The 21,409-nt window shown below is 44.7% G+C and overlaps 1 protein-coding gene across 1 annotated transcript; it reads right to left on the bottom strand.

Annotated features, from left to right (window-relative positions):
* Positions 1-3,238: 3,238 nt before the first annotated feature.
* LOC135559622 (chemokine XC receptor 1-like) lies at positions 3,239-13,453 on the bottom strand. Its single transcript, XM_065013231.1, has 3 exons — positions 12,633-13,453; positions 6,872-7,116; positions 3,239-5,021 (listed from the first exon to the last, which is right to left on the bottom strand). The coding sequence occupies exons 1-3, from the start codon at positions 12,657-12,659 to the stop codon at positions 4,019-4,021; spliced, it is 1,275 nt and encodes a 424-aa protein (XP_064869303.1). The 5' UTR covers positions 12,660-13,453; the 3' UTR covers positions 3,239-4,018.
* Between the last annotated feature and the right edge of the window lie 7,956 nt (positions 13,454-21,409).

Below are 21,409 nucleotides of genomic sequence, written 5' to 3'. Positions count from 1 at the left end.
TCACAGATGTCCAGTTTCCCAACAACTTCCTGTGTCCTTGAGTTGGGAATCAGTTTCAATACTGTCACAGATGTCCAGTTTCCTATATGTGTGAACAACATATTGATTGATATGGTAATAATGTAGAGACCATCCTACCGTGTGTGATGTTCTCGAGAGTAGGGGACAGACTGCATGTTCCTCATTTAGAGATCTGTTAACCTGTTCTAGGGTGGAGGGGACAGACTGCATGTTCCTCATTTAGAGATCTGTTAACCTGTTCTAGGGTGGAGGGGACAGACTGCATGTTCCTCATTTAGAGATATGTTAACCTGTTCTAGGGTGGAGGGGACAGACTGCATGTTCCTCATTTAGAGATCTGTTAACCTGTTCTAGGGTGGAGGGGACAGACTGCATGTTCCTAATTTTCACATCAGTTTCAAATTTTGTCAAATTATCAAATCATTAATTGTTGTGATATATTGGACAGTTTAGACATTTTCCATCAATGTTAAAACAAATCAGTACTTTATTCAGAAGACTTAAAAACATTAAACAATAGTTCAATATTTACACAATTCAAATCTGACCATGAAAAATATATGCTGATTATATGAACCTACAGTATGGTAACACAATGGCTGGTGTGTTTACGGACATACTCAATCTCTCCCTATCCCAGTCTGCTGTCCCCTCTTTCTTCAAGATGTCCACCATTTTTCTTGTACCCAAGGAAGCAAAGGTAACCTCCTCCCTATAGGCTGTCTCGTCATTGTTGGTGATCAAGCCTACCACTGTTGTGTCATCTGCAAACTTAATGATTGAGTTGGAGGCGTGCTTAGCCACGCAGTCATGGGTGAACAGGGAGTACAGGAGGGGGCTGAGAACGCACCCTTGTTGGGCCCCGGTGTTGAGGATCAGCGGGGTGGAGATGTTGTTTAATAATGTTTACCTACTGCATTACTCATCTCATATGTATATACTGTATTCTATCCTACTGTATTTAGTCAATGCTTTACTCATCTCATATGTATATACTGTATTCTATCCTACTGTATTTAGTCAATGCTTTACTCATCTCATATGTATATACTGTATTCTATCCTACTGTATTTAGTCAATGCTTTACTCATCTCATATGTATATACTGTATTCTATCCTACTGTATTTAGTCAATGCTTTACTCAACTCATAGGTATATACTGTATTCTATCCTACTGTATTTAGTCAATGCCACTCCCACATTGCTCATCCTAATATTAATATATTCCTGTATTTAGCTAACCATGTGACCAATAACATCTGGTAACCATGTGACCAATAACATCTGGTAAACATGTGTATATGACCAATAACATCTGCCAACCATGTGTATGTGACCAATAACATCTGGTAACCATGTGTATGTGACCAATAACATCTGCTGACCATGTGTATATGACCAATAACATCTGCCAACCATGTGTATGTGACCAATAACATCTGCTAAACATGTGACCAATAACATCTGCTAACCATGTGTATGTGACCAATAACATCTGGTAACCATGTGACCAATAACATCTGCTAACCATGTGTATATGACCAATAACATCTGCTAACCATGTGTATGTGACCAATAACATCTGGTAACCATGTGTATGTGACCAATAACATCTGCTAACCATGTGACCAATAACATCTGCTAACCATGTGTATATGACCAATAACATCTGCTAAACATGTGTATGTGACCAATAACATCTGGTAACCATGTGACCAATAACATCTGCTAACCATGTCTATGTGACCAATAACATCTGCTAACCATGTGTATGTGACCAATAACATCTGCTGACCATGTGTATATGACCAATAACATCTGCCAACCATGTGTATGTGACCAATAACATCTGCTAAACATGTGACCAATAACATCTGCTAACCATGTGTATGTGACCAATAACATCTGGTAACCATGTGACCAATAACATCTGCTAACCATGTGTATATGACCAATAACATCTGCTAACCATGTGTATGTGACCAATAACATCTGGTAACCATGTGTATGTGACCAATAACATCTGCTAACCATGTGACCAATAACATCTGGTAACCATGTGACCAATAACATCTGGTAACCATGTGACCATTAACATCTGCTAACCATGTGACCAATAACATCTGCTAACCATGTGTATGTGACCATTAACATCTGCTAACCATGTGACCAATAACATCTGGTAACCATGTGACCAATAACATCTGCTAACCATGTGTATGTGACCATTAACATCTGCTAACCATGTGTATGTGACCATTAACATCTGCTAACCATGTGTATATGACAAATACAATCTGATTTGACTTGCAGCAATCAAAATACAACAATCACAATTTAATTTGCTTCTAAACCTGGTATTAAACCTGGTATTAAACCTGGTATTAAACATGGTATTAAACCTAGTATTAAACATGGTATTAAACCTGGTATTAAACATGGTATTAAACGTGGTATTAAACATGGTATTAACCCTGGTATTAAACATGGTATTAAACATGGTATTAAACCTGGTATTAAACCTGGTATTAAACATGGTATTAAACATGGTATTAAACCTAGTATTAAACATGGTATTAAACCTGGTATTAAACGTGGTATTAAACGTGGTATTAAACATGGTATTAAACCTGGTATTAAACCTAGTATTAAACCTGGTATTAAACCTGGTATTAAACCTGGTATTAAACATGGTATTAAACCTGGTATTAAACCTGGTATTAAACCTAGTATTAAACCTGGTATTAAACATGGTATTAAACCTGGTATTAAACCTGGTATTAAACCTGGTATTAAACATGGTATTAAACCTGGTATTAAACCTGGTATTAAACCTGGTATTAAACATGGTATTAAACCTAGTATTAAACCTGTATTAAACCTGGTATTAAACCTGGTATTAAACCTGGTATTAAACATGGTATTAAACCTGGTATTAAACCTGGTATTAAACCTAGTATTAAACCTGGTATTAAACCTGGTATTAAACATGGTATTAAACGTGGTATTAAACCTAGTATTAAACCTAGTATTAAACCTGGTATTAAACATGGTATTAAACCTGGTATTAAACCTGGTATTAAACATGGTATTAAACGTGGTATTAAACATGGTATTAAACCTGGTATTAAACATGGTATTAAACATGGTATTAAACGTGGTATTAAACCTAGTATTAAACCTAGTATTAAACCTGGTATTAAACATGGTATTAAACGTGGTATTAAACATGGTATTAACCCTGGTATTAAACATGGTATTAAACATGGTATTAAACATGGTATTAAACCTGGTATTAAAACTGGTATTAAACATGGTATTAAACATGGTATTAAACGTGGTATTAAACATGGTATTAAACCTGGTATTAAACATGGTATTAAACATGGTATTAAACATGGTATTAAACCTGGTATTAAACATGGTATTAAACCTAGTATGAAAGTGTAAGGCTCCAGTCATCATGAAGTAAAGAATACTACAATATCTAGTATGAAAGTGTAAGGCTCCAGTCATCATGAAGTAAAGAATACTACAATATCTAGTATGAAAGTGTAAGGCTCCAGTCATCATGAAGTAAAGAATACTACACTATCTAGTATGAAAGTGTAAGGCTCCAGTCATCGTGAAGTAAAGAATACTACAATATCTAGTATGAAAGTGTAAGGCTCCAGGTAACATGAAGTAAAGAATACTACAACATCTAGTATGAAAGTGATGTCTAGTACATTGACTCCTCCCCCTGGACTCCTCCCCCTGTACAGACTACTGCTATTTACATTTACATTTTACATTTAAGTCATTTAGCAGACGCTCTTATCCAGAGCGACTTACAAATTGGTGCATTCACCTTATGACATCCAGTGGAACAGTAGTGCATCTAAATCTTTTAAGGGGGGGGGGGGGTGAGAGGGATTACTTTATCCTATCCTAGGTATTCCTTAAAGAGGTGGGGTTTCAGGTGTCTATTGTTGGTGTTGTTTACAGTGTTGTTATTTAAAGGGAGAACTCCTCCCCACTGGACTGTGATGTCAGTCTGCTGCTCCTGTACAGAACACTGCTGTTGTTGTTGTTGTTGACAACGGTAACACTATGACAACAACCCTTCAACATTCTCTTCAGGTGGTTCCGGAACTTGACCCCAACGAACACGTAGAACAAAGGGTTGAGACAGCAGTAGGAGAACGCCAGCAGCCTGGTCACATAGAAGGAGTAGTCCAACGTGGTGCTGGTGCCACACTCGTCCCATAGTGTTGTGGATGAATCAGCACCGCCACCATCTTGACTCTTATACACCAGCGTCCTGAGGAAGATGACCACGTTGTACGGCGCCCAGCCCACAAAGAAAACCAGGACCAGGCCGAAGACCAGCCTGGCGGTCCTGTGGCTCCTCCTGTCTCCTCCGCTCCTCTGGCGTCTAACCCTAACCCTGGGTCTCAGGAGGCGGACTACAATCTGACTGTAACAGACACACACTACTAATAATGTCACTATGAACAGGATGTTCTGCTGGTAGACCCCCCACAGCCTCCAGCTGACATCTGCAACCTCACAGTACCGCTGTTCACCACTAGGGGCGTTAGAGTCACTAGGCCCATCAGGGTTGTTAGGGTCCAGAGGGTCTTTAAAGTCAGTAGAATCAGTGATGATGAACTTGGTAAAGATGAGAGCTGGCATAGCAGCTAACAGACTGACGGTCCAGACGACCAATGATACGACAGCGCTCCAGGTGCCCTGAGAGTGGGAGGGGCCTGACACCAGGTAAGACAGGGGGTGGAGCACGGCCAGGTAACGATGCAGTGTCATTAGGATGAGGAAGATGCCACTGCTGTAGTAGCCAGCATAGAACAGGAAGCTAACCGCCTTACACGTGAGGTCACCGTAGCTCCAGCCAATCAGGTGATAGGAGACCCAGAAGGGGAGGCCGCAGGTGAACACCAGGTCAGACAACGCCAGGTTCATCATGAACGCATTTGTCAGTGACCGAAGATGCTCGTACCTGGGAGAGAAGCAGACACACAACACTGTTTTAAACACAACACTTTTCAACACAACAATGTTTTAAAACACTAGTAAACCCTGAATGTAGTAGTTACCCTATAACCCTGAGGAAGACCAGTAAAACTTGTAACCCTGATGACAGTAATAGTCCCCTACCCTAAAACCCTGAGGAAGTAAGAGTCTGACTAAACCCTGATGAAGACTATAATACCCTGCCTAAAACCCTGATGAAGACTACAGTAAGAGTAAAACCTGATGAAGACTACAGTAATAGTATTAAACCCTGATAAACAGTAAGACCCTATAACTGAGGAAGACTACATAAGAGTCTGACTTGTAACCCTGATGAAGACTATAACTATAACCCTGATGAAGTCTACAGTAATAGTCCTACCCTGTAACCCTGATGAAGACTACAGTAATAGTCCTACCCTGTAACCCTGATGAAGACTACAGTAATAGTCCTACCCTGTAACCCTGATGAAGACTACAGTAGTAGGTCTACCCTGTAACCCTGATGAAGACAGTAGTAGCATCTAAAGTAAATAGTCAGGTATTCCTTAATGGGGGTTTCTACCCTGTAACCCTGATGAAGACTACAGTAGTAGGTCTACCCTGTAACCCTGATGAAGACTACAGTAAGAGTCCTACCCTGTAACCCTGATGAAGACTACAGTAATAGTCCTACCCTATAACCCTGATGAAGTCTACAGTAATAGTCCTACCCTGTAACCCTGATGAAGACTACAGTAATAGTCCTACCCTGTAACCCTGATGAAGACTACAGTAATAGTCCTACCCTGTAACCCTGATGAAGACTACAGTAATAGTCCTACCCTATAACCCTGATGAAGACTACAGTAGTAGGTCTACCCTGTAACCCTGATGAAGACTACAGTATTAGTCCTACCCTATAACCCTGATGAAGACTACAGTAATAGTCCTACCCTATAACCCTGATGAAGACTACAGTAATAGTCCTACCCTGTAACCCTGATGAAGACTACAGTAATAGTCCTACCCTGTAACCCTGATGAAGACTACAGTAGTAGGTCTACCCTGTAACCCTGATGAAGACTACAGGAAGAGTCCTACCCTATAACCCTGATGAAGACTACAGTAGTAGGTCTACCCTGTAACCCTGATGAAGACTACAGTAATAGTCCTACCCTATAACCCTGATGAAGACTACAGTAATAGTCCTACCCTGTAACCCTGATGAAGACTACAGTAATAGTCCTACCCTATAACCCTGATGAAGACTACAGTAATAGTCCTACCCTGATGAAGACTACAGTAGTAGGTCTACCCTGTAACCCTGATGAAGACTAGTCCTGCCCTGACCTATTAGTCCTACCCTATAACCCTGATGAAGACTACAGTAATAGTCCTACCCTATAACCCTGATGAAGACTACAGTAATAGTCCTACCCTATAACCCTGATGAAGACTACAGTAATAGTCCTACCCTATAACCCTGATGAAGACTACAGTAATAGTCCTACCCTGTAACACTGATGAAGACTACAGTAATAGTCCTACCCTGATGAAGACTACAGTAAGAGTTATGGTTTAAACTAGGCTCTCCAACCCTTTTCCAAGAGAGATACCCTTCTGTAGGTTTTCACTCCTACCCTGTTACTGGAGAGATACCATCCTGGAGGTTTTAACTCCAACCCTGTTCCTGGAGAGAGACCCTCCTGGAGGTTTTAACTCCAACCCTGTTACTCAAGGACTGGTCCACTAGTTACCTCGCTCTCTCAAAACAAGATACATGACAAGAGCAGCAAGCCAAGTTAAAATGAGGAAAATATTCATGATCTATTTCTCATCATCAGACTGTCCTACCTGGCCAGAATCAACAGCACCAGCAGGTTACCCACAAGGCTTAGCACAATGACCACGGAGAGGACCATGGGTGTGACGAGGGCTCCGAACCTGACCACGTCTGTCTTGGAGCAGCGTTCATCCCTGTACTCCTCGTCATAGTCTGCGCTGCCGTAGAAATCAGTGGTGACATTGGTTCCGTTGCCGGGAGTAGTAGGTCTCAATCCTTCCTCTACAGTGCTATACAGGTTCCCTGTAGGAAACCTCTGGGATTGAAAAAAGTCTTAATGAGTGAGATTCCTATAAGGGGAAAAAGGTTCAACGATACCCAGTAACAATGACATCCTGAAATACTAATAAATATACCATTATATTTGACCTACAATGGTATCAGTTCCTGTTTTACTAGCTCCTAGTCTGAGTCACTCAATCTGGGTTACTAAACAATACATCTCCATGAGCGACACAATCATATCTGTGATAAAGTGTTACAAGCTGAAGTGAACGGTAGTCATGTTAAAATATACTGAACAAAAATAGAAACGCATCCCGCAACAATTTCAAAGATTTTACTGAGTTACAGTTCATATCAGGGGCATAACTTTTACTGGGGATGGGGGGGGGGTCAAGTCCCACGTTCTGAAATGGCATTTTTGTCCCCCCCAGTTTTATCATTGCAATGTGATACAAAAGGTGGCAACGGTGTGCTTTAGGACCATGTGGACACCTCCTTACCGGTAGAGTAGGCTGTTTTGAGTGTTCAGCCGGCTGAGTTAGAATCAAACGGACACCACAGAGCGGGCTGACAGGCTGTGTGAAGGCAAAGCTTCTGGAAGGCTGGCTGGACCAGCATGGGAGAGTTGAGCATAGTTCAATGTGTATGTGTTGCGCTCTGTCACCGAGTTGTAAAAGCAAGCAGAGCAGAAACTGGCTACTCTTTATTTGACTGATGTAGCTGGCAAGGTAACTGCTGTTTAACTTAACAGGAAAAAAACTAGTGTTTATTCGCAGTGCTGAGCTACTATTGTAACAGACATGTACAGTAACGTAAGCTAATGTTTCATCCCATCTCGACTGAGGTGAATAAATAAGCTATGCTAGCTAGTAATAGCTACCACAGCCAGGTCAGCGCTAGCCTCTAGTTATCTGTCAGAAAGGAATAACTTATAAAAATTTCTAGCCTTTGTTTGTCCCGTTTTAGAAGTTAAATAACTTTGCAAGCTTGCGCCAGTTGATGTATCGTTCGAAAAAGACCTGGCCAAAAGTTGGCTAACCAAACTAGACCTGAATCAAACTAGCCCTGAATCAAACTAGACCTGAATCACACTAGACCTGAATTAAACTAGACCTGAATTAAACTAACCTGAATCAAACACGCCTGAATTACACTAGACCTGAATCAAACTACACCTTAATCAAACTAGATCTGAATAAAACTACACCTGAATCAAACTACACCTGAATCAAACATGAAACCATCAGTAAAACGATTGAAGATTAAAATTCTGACGGGGTGGCCTAGTGGTTAGAGCGTTGGACTAGTAACTGGAAGGTTGCATGTTCAAATCCCCGAGCTGACAAGGTACAAATCTGTCGTTCTGCCCCTGAACAGGCAGTTAACCCACTGTTCCTAGGCCGTCATTGAAAATAAGAATTTGTTCTTAACTGACTTGCCTAGTTAAATAAAGGTAAAAAATAAAAAAACATTTTTAAAAAAGTAATTATGTCAATGTAGCATTATTGATCTGTCAGTTTATCTGACTAATTCCCTATGTTTCACACTGGCACAGTATTAAACACCTCTAACGTTACAGTCTTAACTGTCATGGTGCACAGTAGAGGTCTGGGCGGGGACCGCAGTTTCTTCATCCCGACTACCTCCTCACAGGACTAGATTTCTTTCCCACTACCTCAAGGACTAGTCCTACCCACTACCACAAGGACTGGTCCTACCCACTACCACAAGGACTAGTCCTACCCACTACCTCAAGGACTGGTCGAACCCAACCACAGTCCTACCCACTACCTCAAGGACTGGTCCAACCGCAGTCCTACCCACTACCACATGGACTGGTCCTACCGCAGTCCTACCCACTACCACAAGGACTGGTCCAACCACAGTCCTATCTACTACCTCAAGGACTGGTCCAACCCAACCGCAGTCCTACCTACTGCCACAAGGACTGGTCCAACCCAACCGCAGTCCTACCCACTACCTCAAGGACTAGTCCAACCCAACCGCAGTCCTACCCACTACCTCAAGGACTGGTCCAACCCACTACCACAAGGACTGGTCCTACCCATTACCACAAGGACTAGTCCTACCCACTACCTCAAGGACTGGTCCAACCCAACCGCAGTCCTACCCACTACCTCAAGGACTGGTCCAACCCAACCACAGTCCTACCCACTACCACAAGCACTGGTCCAACCGCAGTCCTACCCACTACCTCAAGGACTGGTCCAACCGCAGTCCTACCCACTACCTCAAGGACTGGTCCAACCGCAGTCCTACCCACTACCTCAAGGACTGGTCCATCCCAACCGCAGTCCTGAAATGTTATTTTAGGCGTATGTGAAGCAGCTCACTTGCCAGCCATGGTCCCCGCAATTTTGCGCCCTATTGGCAATTTCAAAGGTATAAAAATAACTTAATAAATAGGTCAAATTACCAGAGATTCTCACATGGCCCTTATATTGTATTACTGGGCTACATCAGCCAATATGATATATGTAGTTAGAAGAGAGCAGAGTTGGAGAGACTTGCACTTCCTCTTGAGCTATTTTTTTAGATTTTCAGACAGAGAAATATGGGGGATCATAATTTAGCCCTATTTCTAGGCAATGTAGTAAACTATAGCCTAACCATAGGCCTATTTAGGAAGTCAATTTCCTTGGAAAGATATGTTTCTCCGCCCATGCATAGGCTATAGTCTACTCTATTTAATTGAGGCCACACGAGCACCTGATCGCTCAGGTATGGCTACTGAACTGGAAACAGAGAGAATGATGATGCCTAGGCCTAAGGGGTATAGCCTACCTTTTAGGAGGACGATTTTCAGGCAGAGACAAATAAATGGGTAATTAATACATATTGAAAATGAAAAGGCGCAACGCTCGCTCACCATAGTAACCTAACCTATGGTCACCATAGTAACCTAACCCATGGTCACCATAGCAACCTAACCCATGGTCACCATAGTAGCCTAACCTATGGTCACCATAGTAGCCTAACCTATGGTCACCATAGTAGCCTAGCCTATGGTCACCATAGTAGCCTAACCCATGGTCACCATAGTAACCTAACCCATGGTTACCATATTAGCCTAACCTATGGTCACCATAGTAACCTAACCTATGTTCACCATAGTATCCTAACCCATGGTCACCATAGTAACCTAACCTATGGTCACCATAGTAGCCTAACCCATGGTCACCATAGTAACCTAACCCATGGTTACCATAGTAGCCTAACCTATCGTCACACTAGTAGCCTAACCTATCGTCACACTAGTAGCCTAACCTATCGTCACCCTAGTAGCCTAACCTATCGTCACCCTAGTAGCCTAACCTATCGTCACCCTAGTAGCCTAACCTATCGTCACCCTAGTAGCCTAACCTATCATCACCCTAGTAGCCTAACCTATGGTCACCATAGTAACCTAACCTATCGTCACCCTAGTAGCCTAACCTATCGTCACCCTAGTAGCCTAACCTATGGTCACCATAGTAACCTAACCTATCGTCACCCTAGTAGCCTAACCTATCGTCACCCTAGTAGCCTAACCTATCGTCACCCTAGTAGCCTAACCTATCGTCACCCTAGTAGCCTAACCTATGGTCACCATAGTAACCTAACCTATCGTCACCCTAGTAACCTAACCTATGGTCACCATAGTAACCTAACCTATGGTCACCCTAGTAGCCTAACCTATCGTCACCCTAGTAGCCTAACCTATGGTCACCATAGTAACCTAACCTATCGTCACCCTAGTAGCCTAACCTATCGTCACCCTAGTAGCCTAACCTATGGTCACCATAGTAACCTAACCTATCGTCACCCTAGTAGCCTAACCTATCGTCACCCTAGTAGCCTAACCTATGGTCACCATAGTAACCTAACCTATCATCACCCTAGTAGCCTAACCTATCGTCACCCTAGTAGCCTAACCTATCGTCACCCTAGTAGCCTAACCTATGGTCACCATAGTAACCTAACCTATCGTCACCCTAGTAACCTAACCTATGGTCACCATAGTAACCTAACCTATGGTCACCCTAGTAGCCTAACCTATCGTCACCCTAGTAGCCTAACCTATGGTCACCATAGTAACCTAACCTATCGTCACCCTAGTAGCCTAACCTATCGTCACCCTAGTAGCCTAACCTATGGTCACCATAGTAACCTAACCTATCGTCACCCTAGTAGCCTAACCTATCGTCACCCTAGTAGCCTAACCTATCGTCACCCTAGTAGCCTAACCTATCGTCACCCTAGTAGCCTAACCTATGGTCACCATAGTAACCTAACCTATCGTCACCCTAGTAACCTAACCTATGGTCACCATAGTAACCTAACCTATGGTCACCATAGTAACCTAACCTATGGTCACCCTAGTAGCCTAACCTATGGTCACCATAGTAACCTAACCTATCGTCACCCTAGTAGCCTAACCTATCGTCACCCTAGTAGCCTAACCTATGGTCACCATAGTAACCTAACCTATGGTCACCATAGTAACCTAACCTATGTGCATGTTATGCCTTTTCCTTTTCATTGATGATTAAGTTGCTGGATATTGGTGGGAACTGGAACACACTGTTGTACACGTCGATCCAGAGCATCCCAAACATGCTCAATGGGTGACATTTCTGGTGAATATGCAGGTCATGGAAGAACTGGGACATTTTCAGCTTACAGGAATTGTGTCCAGATCCTTGTGACATGGAGCCGTGCATTATCATGCTGAAACATGAGGTGATGGCGGTGGATAAATGGCACGACAATGGGCCTCAAACTTGTCACAGTATCACTGTGCATTCAAATTGCCATCAATAAAATGTAATTGTTTTTTTTGTCCGTAGCTTATGCCTGCCCATAGCATAACCCCACCGCCACCATGAGGCACTCGGTTCACAACGTTGACATCAGGAAACACCTCGCCCACACGACGCCATACATGTGGCCTGCGGTTGTGTGGTCGGTTAGACGCACTGCCAAGTTCTCTAAAACGATGTTGGAGGTTGCTTATGGTAGAGAAATTTACTTTCAGTTCTCTGGCAACAGCTCTGGTGGACATTCCTGCAGTCAGCATGCCAACAGCTCTGGTGGACATTCCTGCAGTCAGCATGCCAAATTCACGCTCCCTCAACTTGAGACATCAGTGGAATTGTGTTGTCTGACAAAAATGCACATTTTAGTGGCCTTTTATTGTCCACAGCACAAGGTGCACCTGTGTAATGATCATGCTGTTTAATCAGATTCTTGATCTGCCAGCCCTGTCAGGTGGATGGATTATCTTGGTGAAGGAGAAATGCTCACCAACAGGGATATAAACACATTTGTCAGAAATAAGCTTTTTGTCCTGTATGGAACATTTCTAGGATCTTTATTTCAGCTCATGAAACATGGGATCAACACTTTGCATGTCGAGTTTATATATTTGTTCAGTATATTTTTGTTCAGTATATATTTGTTCAGTATATATATTTGTTCAGTATATTTTTGTTCAGTATATTTTTGTTCAGTCTATATTAGATATAAAATGTATATCCCTCCTACCTCCATGTTGACTCCTTCAGCATCCATCTCCCTGTAGAGGTGTGTAGTCCCAGCAGAACAGGACTAGGTGGTGGTAGTGATGATCTGACCGGAACACAGAGACCCTGGAACACAGAGACCCTGGAACACAGAGACCTTGGAACACAGAGACCCTGGTTGTTGCTAAGTGACTACAGATGAGGATGACTGATCTGATTCAGTCTACCTGTCTCAGATACCTACTCTGACTGACTGGAACACTAGACCCTAAGGATAGACCGAATAGCACCCTATTCCCTTTATGATGCACTACTTTATATAGTGTACTATGGGGGCTCTGGTCAAAGTAGTGCATCATATAGACCGTTGAGACGCACCAAGTATGGAAGTTGGACCTGAAATCTGTTCCTCATAGAAACAGTTTGGAAGTTGCACCTGAAATCCAACTGCAGGTTTCTGTTCCTCAGAGAAACAGACGAGACCATCGTTACAACGCGTCACAAATGGCACTCTATTCCCTTTAAAAGGCACTACTTTTAACCAGGCCCACATGGGCTCCCGAGTGACGCAGCGGTCTAAGGTACTGCATCTCAGTGCTAGAGGCATCACTACAGACCTTGGTTTGATTCCAGGCTGTATCACAGCGGTCTAAGGCACTGCATCTCAGTGCTAGAGGCATCACTACAGACCTTGGTTTGATTCCAGGCTGTATCACAGCGGTCTAAGGTACTGCATCTCAGTGCTAGAGGCATCACTACAGACCTTTGTTCGATTCCAGGCTGTATCACAGCGGTCTAAGGTACTGCATCTCAGTGCTAGAGGCATCACTACAGACCTTGGTTTGATTCCAGGCTGTATCACAGGAGTCTAAGACACTGCATCTCAGTGCTAGAGGCATCACTACAGACCTTGGTTTGATTCCAGGCTGTATCACAGCGGTCTAAGGTACTGCATCTCAGTGCTAGAGGCATCACTACAGACCTTGGTTTGATTCCAGGCTGTATCACAGGAGTCTAAGACACTGCATCTCAGTGCTAGAGGCATCACTACAGACCTTGGTTTGATTCCAGGCTGTATCACAGCGGTCTAAGGCACTGCATCTCAGTGCTAGAGGCATCACTACAGACCTTGGTTTGATTCCAGGCTGTATCACAGCGGTCTAAGGTACTGCATCTCAGTGCTAGAGGCATCACTACAGACCTTTGTTCGATTCCAGGCTGTATCACAGCGGTCTAAGGTACTGCATCTCAGTGCTAGAGGCATCACTACAGACCTTGGTTTGATTCCAGGCTGTATCACAGGAGTCTAAGACACTGCATCTCAGTGCTAGAGGCATCACTACAGACCTTGGTTTGATTCCAGGCTGTATCACAGCGGTCTAAGGTACTGCATCTCAGTGCTAGAGGCATCACTACAGACCTTGGTTCGATTCCAGGCTGTATCACAGCGGTCTAAGGCACTGCATCTCATTGCTAGAGGCATCACTACAGACCTTGGTTCGATTCCAGGCTGTATCACAGCGGTCTAAGGCACTGCATCTCAGTGCTAGAGGCATCACTACAGACCTTGGTTCGATTCCAGGCTGTATCACAAACAAACGTGATTGGGAGTCCCCCAGCGTCGTCTGGGTTAGGGTTTGGCTGGGGTGAGGCCGTCGTTGTTAAATAAGAATTTGTTCTTGACTGACTTGCCTAGTTAAATAAAGGTTAAATCAATGTACTGTAAAGAGAATAGCGTTTAGGCTGCACACATAGTGTGGAGGTTGGAGCTGAAATCCAACTAGAACACATGTGGGTATCTGTTCCTCTCAGGTAGAGCGGTCCTAGCAACTACAGAGGGGTACCAAGAGGATTTGGGAAAGTAAAGGTCACTAGACCACAAAGACATCAAGGTCTCTAATATCACTGGCTGTTGTTTTTAACCCTTTCCACATAGATATGGAGGCCTTTTTAGAGTTCCACAGGACATCTTCCTCTCTTCTTTTTCTATTTCCTGTTGACATTAATGACCTTCTGTTGGCTGCGGATGCATAACTAATGCTCTATTGTAGTTCTTTAAGATCTCAGTTTAAAACTATTGATCACAACATCTTTGTTGAGCGGATGAGGAGGTGGGTGGGAATCTCTGGCGTTGCCCTCGACTGGTTCAGCTCATATCTTTGTGTGGCCTATTCACTACGGTGTCCCTCAGGTATCAATTCTGGAAGCCCAATCCCCCCCCCGTATATGCATTCCCTGGTGACATCACCCGCAATCATAATATTCAGTTTCACTGTTATGCGGATGGAACGCAGCCCTATTTACCACTGTTGACCATTCATCTCCCTATGAGCCAGCACCCAGCCTGGGGTCCTCTAGCAGGCCACTGTTGACCATTCATCTCCCTACGAGCCAGGACACAGCCTGGGGTCCTCTGGCAGGGCACTGTTGACCATTCATCTCCCTACGAGCCAGGACACAGCCTAGGGTCCTCTGGCAGGGCACTGTTGACCATTCATCTCCCTACGAGCCAGGACACAGCCTGCACTGTTGACCATTCATCTCTATGAGCCAGGCCACTGTTGACCATTCATCATCCCTACGAGCCAGGACACAGCCTGGGGTCCTCTGAGCAGGCCACTGTTGACCATTCATCTCCCTATGAGCCAGGACACAGCCTGGGGTCCTCTGGCAGGGCACTGTTGACCATTCATCTCTGAGCCAGGACACAGGGTCCTCTGGCACTGTTGACCATTCATCTCCCTATGAGCCAGGACACAGCCTGGGGTCCTCTGGCAGGGCACTGTTGACCATTCATCTCCCTATGAGCCAGGACACAGCACTGTTGACCATTCATCTCCCTGGCAGAGCCAGGACACAGCCTGGGGTCCTTGGGCACTGTTGACCATTCATCTCCCTATGAGCCAGGACACAGCCTGGGGTCCTCTGGCAGGGCACTGTTGACCATTCATCTCCCTATGAGCCAGGACACAGCCTGGGGTCCTCTGGCAGGGCACTGTTGACCATTCATCTCCCTATGAGCCAGGACACAGCCTGGGGTCCTCTGGCAGGCCACTGTTGACCATTCATCTCCCTATGAGCCAGGACACAGCCTGGGGTCCTCTAGCAGGCCACTGTTGACCATTCATCTCCCTATGAGCCAGGACACAGCCTAGGGTCCTCTGGCAGGGCACTGTTGACCATTCATCTCCCTATGAGCCAGGACACAGCCTAGGGTCCTCTGGCAGGCCACTGTTGACCATTCATCTCCCTATGAGCCAGGACACAGCCTAGGGTCCTCTGGCAGGCCACTGTTGACCATTCATCTCCCTATGAGCCAGGACACAGCCTAGGGTCCTCTAGCAGGCCACTGTTGACCATTCATCTCCCTATGAGCCAGGACACAGCCTGGGGTCCTCTGGCAGGGCACTGTTGACCATTCATCTCCCTATGAGCCAGGACACAGCCTAGGGTCCTCTGGCAGGGCACTGTTGACCATTCATCTCCCTATGAGCCAGGACACAGCCTGCCTGAGATCCTCTAGCAGGCCACTGTTGACCATTCATCTCCCTATGAGCCAGGACACAGCCTGGGGTCCTCTAGCAGGCCACTGTTGACCATTCATCTCCCTATGAGCCAGGACACAGCCTGGGGTCCTCTGGCAGGCCACTGTTGACCATTCATCTCCCTATGAGCCAGGACACAGCCTGGGGTCCTCTGGCAGGGCACTGTTGACCATTCATCTCCCTATGAGCCAGGACACAACCTAGGGTCCTCTGGCAGGCCACTGTTGACCATTCATCTCCCTATGAGCCAGGACACAGCCTAGGGTCCTCTGGCAGGCCACTGTTGACCATTCATCTCCCTATGAGCCAGGACACAGCCTGCCTGAGATCCTCTAGCAGGGCACTGTTGACCATTCATCTCCCTATGAGCCAGGACACAGCCTGGGGTCCTCTGGCAGGGCACTGTTGACCATTCATCTCCCTATGAGCCAGGACACAGCCTGGGGTCCTCTGGCAGGCCACTGTTGACCATTCATCTCCCTATGAGCCAGGACACAGCCTAGGGTCCTGGGATTTCACTGTGAGGTCTACTACACCTGTTGTATTCAGCATTTCACTGTGAGGTCTACAACACCTGTTGTATTCAGCATTTCACTGTGAGGTCTACTACACCTGTTGTATTCAGAATTTCACTGTGAGGTCTACTACACCTGTTGTATTCAGCATTTCACTGTGAGGTCTACTACACCTGTTGTATTCAGCATTTCACTGTGAGGTCTACTACACCTGTTGTATTCAGCATTTCACTGTGAGGTCTACCTACACCTGTTGTATTCAGAATTTCACTGTAAGGTCTACTACACCTGTTGTATTCAACATTTCACTGTGAGGTCTACTACACCTGTTGTATTCAGCATTTCACTGTGAGGTCTACTACACCTGTTGTATTCAGCATTTCACTGTGAGGTCTACCTACACCTGTTGTATTCAGCATTTCACTGTGAGGTCTACTACACCTGTTGTATTCAGCATTTCACTGTGAGGTCTACTACACCTGTTGTATTCAGCATTTCACTGTGAGGTCTACTACACCTGTTGTAGTCAGCATTTCACTCTGAGGTCTACTACACCTGTTGTATTCAGCATTTCACTGTGAGGTCTACTACACCTGTTGTAGTCAGCATTTCACTGTGAGGTCTACTACACCTGTTGTATTCAGCATTTCACTGTGAGGTCTACTACACCAGTTGTAGTCAGCATTTCACTGTGAGGTCTACTACACCTGTTGTATTCAGCACATGTGACAACAATAAAATTGTATTGGGCCAAGGGCTGTGGGGCACGACATGTTTTTACTAAACAACACTAAACTGTCACCTGCCTGATGCAACTATCACAGTGGCGATGAGGTGATTCTTTTTAAAGGGACACTGCTTGAAGAGAAGAATGAAACTCAATATCAGGACGTAAATTGGCAGGTTTTTTTTCCACCAGCAGAAGACTGCTAGCAGGCACAGCGTTTGCCAAGCAGCAGGCCTATTGGAGTCCATCACAGCGATACTGCTCTCTGCTGGTTAAAGTAAGAACTGTCATTGAACCCATTGAAAATAGGCGATCTCAGTGGAGAAATATTGTAAAAAATATAGATATACAGTGCCTTGCGAAAGTATTCGGCCCCCTTGAACTTTGCGACCTTTTGCCACATTTCAGGCTTCAAACATAAAGATATAAAACTGTATTTTTTTGTGAAGAATCAACAACAAGTGGGACACAATCATGAAGTGGAACGACATTTATTGGATATTTCAAACTTTTTTACATTTACATTTAAGTCATTTAGCAGACGCTCTTATCCAGAGCGACTTACATCAAAAACTGAAAAATTGGGCGTGCAAAATTATTCAGCCCCCTTAAGTTAATACTTTGTAGCGCCACCTTTTGCTGCGATTACAGCTGTAAGTCGCTTGGGGTATGTCTCTATCAGTTTTGCACATCGAGAGACTGAAATGTTTTCCCATTCCTCCTTGCAAAACAGCTCGAGCTCAGTGAGGTTGGATGGAGAGCATTTGTGAACAGCAGTTTTCAGTTCTTTCCACAGATTCTCGATTGGATTCAGGTCTGGACTTTGACTTGGCCATTCTAACACCTGGATATGTTTATTTTTGAACCATTCCATTGTAGATTTTGCTTTATGTTTTGGATCATTGTCTTGTTGGAAGACAAATCTCCGTCCCAGTCTCAGGTCTTTTGCAGACTCCATCAGGTTTTCTTCCAGAATGGTCCTGTATTTGGCTCCATCCATCTTCCCATCAATTTTAACCATCTTCCCTGTCCCTGCTGAAGAAAAGCAGGCCCAAACCATGATGCTGCCACCACCATGTTTGACAGTGGGGATGGTGTGTTCAGGGTGATGAGCTGTGTTGCTTTTACGCCAAACATAACGTTTTGCATTGTTGCCAAAAAGTTCAATTTTGGTTTCATCTGGCCAGAGCACCTTCTTCCACATGTTTGGTGTGTCTCCCAGGTGACTTGTGGCAAACTTTAAACAACACTTTTTATGGATATCTTTAAGAAATGGCTTTCTTCTTGCCACTCTTCCATAAAGGCCAGATTTGTGCAATATACGACTGATTGTTGTCCAATGGACAGAGTCTCCCACCTCAGCTGTAGATCTCTGCAGTTCATCCAGAGTGATCATGGGCCTCTTGGCTGCATCTCTGATCAGTCTTCTCCTTGTATGAGCTGAAAGTTTAGAGGGACGGCCAGGTCTTGGTAGATTTGCAGTGGTCTGATACTCCTTCCATTTCAATATTATCGCTTGCACAGTGCTCCTTGGGATGTTTAAAGCTTGGGAAATCTTTTTGTATCCAAATCCGGCTTTACACTTCTTCACAACAGTATCTCGGACCTGCCTGGTGTGTTCCTTGTTCTTCATGATGCTCTCTGCGCTTTTAACGGACTTGATTACACACAGGTGGATTGTATTTATCATCATTAGTCATTTAGGTCAACATTGGATCATTCAGAGATCCTCACTGAACTTCTGGAGAGAGTTTGCTGCACTGAAAGTAAAGGGGCTGAATAATGTTGCACGCCCAATTTTTCAGTTTTTGATTTGTTAAAAAGTTTGAAATATCCAATAAATGTCGTTCCACTTCATGATTGTGTCCCACTTGTTGTTGATTCTTCACAAAAAAATACAGTTTTATATCTTTATGTTTGAATCCTGAAATGTGGCAAAAGGTCGCAAAGTTCAAGGGGCGAATACTTTCGCAAGGCACTGTATAAAAAAAATAGGAAGTGGAAACTGAACACTGAACTGTGAAAATGACAACCATTGGTCGAGTACCAGGGTTTGAGACGACAAAAGAGGGTTCTGATTCCTGTTTTGAGCGTTGGCTGGCTGCAAATGAAATCAGTTGGAAAGAAAGCAGATGTATTTCTCAGTGTTTTGGGTCTGAGTATGGATGAGTTGACCTAAGCAGAACTGACTGAAACTCTCTCAAGACATTTCAAGCCAATTCTCATTGCAGAACGTTTTCTTGATGACACTCTCTGAGACAAGGGTGTATGTGGTCTCACAGTGGAAGCATATCACAGAGTGGCATTGACTAAAATACAGTAGAATAGAATAAGTTAAGCAGCATGTAAACATTATTAAAGTGACCGGTGATTTCAAGTCTATGTATATGGGGCAGCAGCCTCTAAGGTGCAGGGTTGAGGAACCAGTGATTCCATGTCTATGTATATAGGGCAGCAGCCTCTAAGGTGCAGGGTTGAGGAACCAGTGATTCCATGTCTATGTATATAGGGCAGCAGCCTCTAAGGTGCAGGGTTGAGTAACCAGTGATTCCATGTCTATGTATATGGGGCAGCAGCCTCTAAGGTGCAGGGTTGAGTAACCAGTGATTCCATGTCTATGTATATGGGGCAGCAGCCTCTAAGGTGTAGGGTTGAGTAACCAGTGATTCCATGTCTCTGTATATGGGGCAGCAGCCTCTAAGGTGCAGGGTTGAGTAACCAGTGATTCCATGTCTCTGTATATAGGGCAGCAGCCTCTAAGGTGTAGGGTTGAGTAACCAGTGATTCCATGTCTCTGTATATAGGGCAGCAGCCTCTAAGGTGTAGGGTTGAGTAACCAGTGATTCCATGTCTCTGTATATGGGGCAGCAGCCTCTAAGGTGCAGGGTTGAGTAACCAGTGATTCCATGTCTCTGTATATAGGGCAGCAGCCTCTAAGGTGTAGGGTTGAGTAACCAGTGATTCCATGTCTCTGTATATGGGGCAGCAGCCGCTAAGGTGCAGGGTTGAGTAACCAGTGATTCCATGTCTCTGTATATGGGGCAGTAGCCTCTAAGGTGCAGATTTGAGTAACCGGGTGGACGCTGGCTAGTGATGGCGATTTAACAGTCTGATGGCCTTGAGACTGAAAAACAGCTTATGTCTCTTGATCCCAGCTTTGATGCACCTGTACTGACCTCACCTTCTGGATGATAGCAGGGTGAACAGGCAGTGGCTCGGGTGGTTGTTGTCCTTGATGATCTTTTTGGCCTTCCTGGGACATCGGTGCTGTAGGTGTCCTGGAGGGCAGGTAGTTTGCCCCCGGTGAGGCATTGTACAGACCGCACCACCCTCTGGAGAGCCCTGAGGTTGTGGGCGGTGCAATTGCCGTACCAGGCAGGGATACAGCCCGACAGGAGGCTCTCAATTCTGCATCTGTAAAAGTTTGTGAGGGTTTTAGGTGACAAGCCACATTTCTTCAGCCTCCTGAGGTGTTGCACTTTCTTCACCACACTGTCTGTGTGGGTGGACAACTTCAGATTGTCAGTGATATGTACGCCGACGAACTTAAAACTTTACACTTTCTCCACTGCTGTCCCATCGAAGTGGATAGGGGGGTGCTCCCTCTGCTGTTTCCTGAAGTCCACGATCAGCTCCTTTGTTTTGTTGATGTTGAGGGAGAAGTTATTTTCCTGGTACCGCACTCCGAGGGCCCTCACCTTCTCCCTGTAGGCTGTCTCAGCATTGTTGCTATTCAAGCCTCCTACTGTTGTGTCGTCTGCAAACTTGATGATTGAGTTGGAGGCGTGCTTGGCCACACAGTCGTGGGTGAACAGAGAGTACAGGAGAGGGCTGAAAACGCACCCTTGTGGGTCCCCAGTGTTGAGGATCAGTGGGGTGGAGATGTTGTTTCATTCCTTCACCACCTGGGGGGCGGCCCATCAGGAAGTCCAGGACCCAGTTGCACAGGGCAGGGTTCAGACCCAGGGCCTCAAGCTTAATGATGAGCTTGGAGGGTACTATGGTGTTAAAT

Source organism: Oncorhynchus nerka, linkage group LG9b, assembly GCF_034236695.1.
Source record: "Oncorhynchus nerka isolate Pitt River linkage group LG9b, Oner_Uvic_2.0, whole genome shotgun sequence".
NCBI lineage: Eukaryota > Metazoa > Chordata > Actinopteri > Salmoniformes > Salmonidae > Oncorhynchus > Oncorhynchus nerka.
This window is presented reverse-complemented; position numbering and strand designations above follow the sequence as displayed.